Source organism: Mesoplodon mirus (assembly GCF_964341445.2).
Source record: "Mesoplodon mirus genome assembly, contig: HAP1_SCAFFOLD_2705, whole genome shotgun sequence".
Classification (NCBI taxonomy): Eukaryota; Metazoa; Chordata; class Mammalia; order Artiodactyla; family Ziphiidae; genus Mesoplodon; species Mesoplodon mirus.
The window spans coordinates 12,805-19,016 of NW_028294186.1; the positions used below are offsets into that span (position 1 = coordinate 12,805).

General features: G+C 37.6%; 1 protein-coding gene across 4 annotated transcripts; it reads left to right on the forward strand.

The window, feature by feature from the left end:
- Positions 1-6,212, forward strand: LOC309798313 (uncharacterized protein). 4 transcript variants are annotated; one of them, XM_082646539.1, is made up of 12 exons: positions 1-91; positions 455-527; positions 587-689; positions 1,702-1,860; positions 4,399-4,452; positions 4,664-4,711; positions 5,183-5,348; positions 5,417-5,538; positions 5,619-5,700; positions 5,772-5,854; positions 5,911-6,025; positions 6,080-6,212. In XM_082646539.1, exons 1-10 carry the CDS (start codon positions 41-43, stop codon positions 5,847-5,849), a joined length of 936 nt encoding a protein of 311 aa, XP_082502665.1. In that variant the 5' UTR covers positions 1-40; the 3' UTR covers positions 5,850-5,854; positions 5,911-6,025; positions 6,080-6,212. The 4 variants fall into 4 exon arrangements, with proteins under 4 accessions (XP_082502665.1, XP_082502666.1, XP_082502667.1 ...); XM_082646540.1 differs by having other exon boundaries at positions 1,708-1,860; XM_082646541.1 differs by lacking the exon at positions 4,664-4,711.

Sequence of the window (6,212 nt, forward strand, 5' to 3'; positions counted from 1 at the left end):
AAGACCGCTGAAGGTTCTCTTCATCGACCACTGCATTGCGATGGAATCGGCGTGTCCAACACCTTACAATTCATTATATGTTCCAGTAAAGGTCAGTATGTGACTTCCGCTTCTTCAAGAGTCGAACGAGTTTTCGATGAGCATAGTATCTTCTCGTCCCGAACTTCTCGCTTTTGGTGCTGGGGTACTCTTTTCACCTTTCTTAAATTATGCGACCTGAGTGGATTGAGTTATTTAATAGCGTCATTCAAGCACATTTGTGTTAACTCATCAGAAGAAATTGAGATCAACGTCACTTCTTATTCTATATGTCTGGAAGAGTTATTTTATAAAAATTATTGCTCGCAGAAAGGAACAATAGTTCAATTTGCTGCCAAAATAGAAGGAAATTCCTTCAACTGAATACACTTCAGGTGTAGAAGTAACATTAACGCGACAATAAATGAACATTTAGAAAGAAAGAGTTGTGTGCTGTATGCATGGATCTCCATGCGAAGTGGCGAAAAGGAAGCAAAGAGAAGTATGCGGTGGGTTCTGCACTAGGCAGTGTCGAGTAAGGTGATTATAGTGATGTGTTCCAATTTAGGCCATGACAATGTGTCCGAGCAGTACGTAAATCTCGTCAACACCAAAAGGTGCAAAGACGACGTCAGAGATGATCTCATTCAATCACTCGCTGCAAAACTGAGGTTTTTTAAAACAGCTTGTGCTACAATTATATTAACTATAGCTATATTCTGTTATAACCACATAATTTGTGGTGCACATTGATTTCATATGAGACGCACCGCTAGGAAATTCTTGGAATAGACTTCTATTTTCCTTTGTCGTTTTTTGCCGCTTAGAAATATCAGAAAAAGTAGCAATAGGAAAATGTTTTCATGTCGTAGACAAAATTCAAGCGTTGATTTTTTTGTTATTTTTGTTAAATTTTCTTCTAGTTCATTCTTTTCGCTTTCCATTTCCACACGACTTTTCGTCCTTCTCTACTGTTCACAGTTTTTACGCGATCTCTAACTCATGTTTAAAAAGATATAAAAAATAAATGCAGAACAATTGTTATTGATGAAATACCCGAGCGTTTTCTCCTTTCCTATCCTCATTTAGTTCAACCAATCTATCGATCTCACGGTGTTCTTCTCCACCAGCATCAATTCAGGATCATATTAAGTCAATGGGAAAGTAATGACCCATTACGAAGTATACATTTCAAGACGCATAAATTGGTCGGAAATCAATATTCCAATTTTAAAGAGACAGGGTCTGAGTTGGGCACATTTTTGCGAAACTGATACAAAGTCGTAAATAACATTTATATTGCACAGGAAACTATATTTGGTAATTTTATGACCCTTGGGTAGTATTTTATATTCCTTGTTCCTCTTTAAATACTTTTTCAGCCATCCAAAGGTGGGTTAAAAATGGGGATCTGTTAGGGTAAGCTGGGATGAATACGGTAGATAGTGTAGAACGAACTCGTGCAGCGACGGCATGATGACCTCTCTGTGATGTGTAGGCGATCTGATGCTGAGAGATGACACCGAGCTAGGAAGTTATTAGATTTAACAAATCTAACAATGTTCAAAAAACGGAAAAAGAGTAATATCAAGAAAAAGAGGTAAGTGATCACTAGACGTCGGAAGAGCAGTGGAAAATCACAAAATGAAGACGAAATTTCATCAAAAATAACACAGATAGCAGCTTAAGGAAAGAAAGGGACAACAGCAAAACAGGAAGGAAAGAAGTTGGTGGGAGAATACACGACGACGAGGATCTAGGCAACATTGAAACCGCGGCTCAGAACGTCAAAAAAAGCCGATGCCAAGAAGGTAAATGGGAGCCGCCAAAACGCGATCACAGGTAATCACTTCTATACTGAAGAAACCGTTGCATTGCTGTATCTATAAATACTGATTTTGACAATTAAGTGCCAAACAGTAGCATAAGCCGGATCCGTTAGATTTCACATTACTATAAATATAAATATAATTTGTAGTTACTATAAAAATAGTTCTGAATATGACACCAGCTCCTCGCCTGCGCACCATTCCACACGTCAGTCCAGAAGTCCTTTAATGCATTTACAAAAATAGATACTAGTTGTGCTGACTTATTAACACCACGAATACGTATGTGTACTTTTTTGCAAGATTTTTCCCATTTGTTATTATGAATCTACTTATTGACGAAAAAAGCTACGCATTCGTCAATGTAAAACACTCCCAGAACAGCACCTATGATAGCTTTTCTATTTTCCAAAATCGGTATTCCAGCATTTGGCCCTGACTATTTTTGACTACCGTTGGTGTGCTCGCGGGACTAGAAAATGTAATCCGTAACGTTTTATTTAATAAATCTTATTCGCCATAGAAACGTTCAGTCCTCCTTCACTAACCCGTCAGATTAAGTTTCCCTTCAATCAGTTCCAGCTCTCAATTAATAAAGGATCTTGGTAAATTATTCGACCATTTAGGCCTATGCATGTATTTGCCATTCTGCACTCGAAGTGTTCTATTACTATTTGAATCGAGTTCAAGGTACATCTTAATCCACTCTAGACCCTGATTCATTTCTTGACCTCTATACATCCTTCTGACATTATGTGGTTGCGGTGCAGCTTCCTAAAAAGAGCTAGACTGTTAGTTTAGGTCACAAGTTGACAGGAGTGAAATTATAGCATCAATAAGATGCACAGATGCTGCTTCATCCACCGCTTTGTGCCTATTCCAAAGACTAACGTTTATATAACCTCTAAATCAATCAAAAAAATTTTCTTTTCCATTTCCTCATTAGATTGGTGAGGAGTCGCCTATCCACTGTCGATTTTCATGGTAATGAGAGCGAGCCATATTATATACGATTCACGATATCATTAAAATTTTGCCGAGTATAACAGAGAAATTTATCAAATATTCTGCTCGGAAACCATTTGTTACGATAAAAACAACATCAGTGTGGCAAAACAAAATAATAGATTTGATGTAAATAAGTCACTTTTCTTTCACGCAACTAACACACACACCTTTTCTAACAGACTTTCGGCTTGACGAGAAAGACCATACGGTCACTTTATCGGCTTGTACCAAGTAAATGTGGAACTTGTTTGAGGTGTTAACCAACCCCATCATCAATATATGCTATTGCTGTAGCAAACAGAAGGCAATGACTGTCCTTTTCGTTGTCGAATGTTTATGACGCCTAATTTTATGGCGCACTTGCTATGAGTGGATATCAACTCATACCGGTCATTACAAACACCAACATATGAGGGAAAATCCAAAAACGTCGGTCTCTCAGTGTGAATGGCAAACCTCGGGTAGAATCATAGTGCAATGTAAAATTCGAGTTAAGAGCACACTCACATTTACACACCAATATATTAAAGATATTACTTAACTCGGAAATGCTGAGAGATGGAAAGCAGTCGGAGGAAATACATTGTCACTTTTAGTCTGATTTCTGCACCACTATAGTATTTTAAAAGTCAGATAATAAATGTAATAATTGTATATATAATTTCTATAGCGCGTTCGCTTATTTATAGAAGAAGCTTGGAAAAAGGAGGAAACTGAATACGAAATTTGAACTTTTAGTATTTCCTACGCCACAATGAAAGCAGCAAACATTAGCGATATATTGGGAACACCTCATTGTTCTCCCAAATAAATTCCCGCTTCTTCAATTGCTTTCGGGCTAGAAGTACGAACTCTGGAAAGATGAAAGAAATATGCTTCATAGACTTCAGTAAACCTAAAATTTTTCATGGTAGAATAAAATGATATGTTACACCTTACAGACGATGATGTGGCTATTGAAGTGTTCCTTTATAGCAACTAATGAATTTAAAATTAACTGAAATCTATCGGTACAAATCTGACGGCCAATTCTTTCTCATCGAATGAATTGTTTCCCAGTGCATAAGGGAGGATGTGTTAATTATCCCACTGGACTGCCTTCTCGAGGCCGCCTAACTAGGCCGCTAAAAAAACCTGTAAGTAAAAAATATCGCGGAAAAATTATCTATGGAAAGAAGTGTTTCATATTGGGGCATATAAGAGTGTCATTGCAACCCACACACGACCAAAATTGTGGTTAATTTCAAATTTCAACGAACATGATTAATTGGAATAATCCGACGCAAAAATGGGCACAAATCTGCAAGCGAATTCCAACATCTAAGAAGACAATTGCCAAGAAGTAAACTGAGAAATATCTAGACGTAAAAGTTTTCTTGTAATCATGTAATATGGCGTGCAACAACTGAACCAAAAGAGCACGAAAAGTGTGGATAGCAGTGTGGATAGTTTGTACCTCAAACTTTTAGAGACTTATCAGTTGCTTGAGTTTCTATTATAACGATTGATGGATGGATGGTCAATCTTAAAAGGAATTGTTAAGGATGTCCGGAACGACCGGAAAGGACGCAAGGTTCGATAAGCCGATGCCACCGAGGTAATCAGCAATTCGGATGCTGATAAAAGTGAATTTACTGTTTTTATGCCGCAAGAGCATAATGAAGTGAAAGAGCAGTTCTCGCACTCTTCGAAATAATAGCGCGATGGGAAGACTAATGAAAAAAGTTTGTAAAATTTATGGAATTCCACCAAAATACTTAGAAAAATTGTTGAATGCACAATTATACAACGAAATGGTGACACTTAAGGGACACTCGTGCAGAAAGCCCTCAAACCGAACGTAGAAGGCATCGAGAGTGAGTTGTAGTGCATCTGCTATCAAACTTTTTATTGAAATCGAACTGTTTTTGTGTATTTGATCAGTCGCCTAATTATTTGAACAAGCTTAAGTGCTGATTGCTCATACCAAAAAACGAATCAATCTGCCATAATTGAGCGTATGGAATGCTTAAAAAACTAGATTGCTTAGTAAGGAAAGAATTGTTCGTACTGGCTATGTTGCTCAGAACAGTGTGGATCCGTTATAGTTTTAGGATCTTTCTAATCTTTAAACACTACGATGGGGAAAATTAATGCAACATTGACGCTTATTTGCTTTCGAAATTTATTCTAAAAAAACTTTATTTCGATATAATCACGATACTCGAAAAAATGATTTTCGTTTTAAAACTTTAGTGGTGTCGAATCGAAAAACTGTTATCATATAATTTGCGCTCTTTTTTACTTTTCATTCGAATTATTCTTCTCCAGTTACTATTGATTTACAGGAGCAAATCGTTATCGAACTTTTTGAATTCCGGAAGCAAAAAACTGGTCAATAACCTTGATGGTAAGGACATGAAAAGTAGGAGAAGAAACGAACGAAACAAGAGAAGAAGAAGGATGTGCAAAGAGAGCAAAAGACGTCGTAGAGAAGAAAGTGAAATGCTCAAGGTAATTTCCTAAATAGACACCTTCGATGAAAGAAAGAGAAAGACGTTTTAATGGTGACGTAAATTTAGTCAATCAAAAACATAATGCTAAGCGATGATGAAGAGAAAGCAGTACTAAAGAAGGAAGAAGAATGTCCACAGCGTGATCCGACCCCAGTGCGCACTCCTCAGGCCCTCAAGGGCCTGGCGAAGTTAGTGGATTCAAAATTCATTTGATTTGTGACCAATTAAGTTCTGAAAATATACGTAATTTAACAAAGTCATGAGTCAGAAGTGTGTATATTGGCGTGTGCAACTTTGCCAAAGCCGAAGAACAGGTGGAGAAGCGATCAGATTTTCGCATTTATCATCAGGTTAATTCGATTATCTAAATAAGATTTGTGATATATCTTCATTCTGACACCATTTTTGTATTTTTTTATAGTTGGCAAATCACCCTATTCTTGATGAGTTGGAGCAGGAACTTCCTCTTATGGTGGTCTACAAAACATCCAACTGTTGATTCAGGTACAATGGTTTTAAAATAACGCGCATTTGAGTCGTCCATTGTGCTACTGCTTTAGACACTACCCTATACGTCGCAGAAATACCAGCACGTCTTCGTACTATTACGTGGACTACGGTGACCCAAAAGTTCGAGCACATCCTACACTTGATCATCTTGTTAGATATTACCAGGTGGGTTGAAGGCCGTCAACAGTCCAGCATAGTCATTTAACCATTCAATTTCAGATAAATGTTCAGAGACATCCGGAAAATCGTGACTATACGGATCAGTTTCCGTGGTGGGAAGTACACTAGTGAATTGCCGCAGTCCTACAGCGTTTTCATGCCGATATTCTGTCCTCGTTATCGGGCAAATACC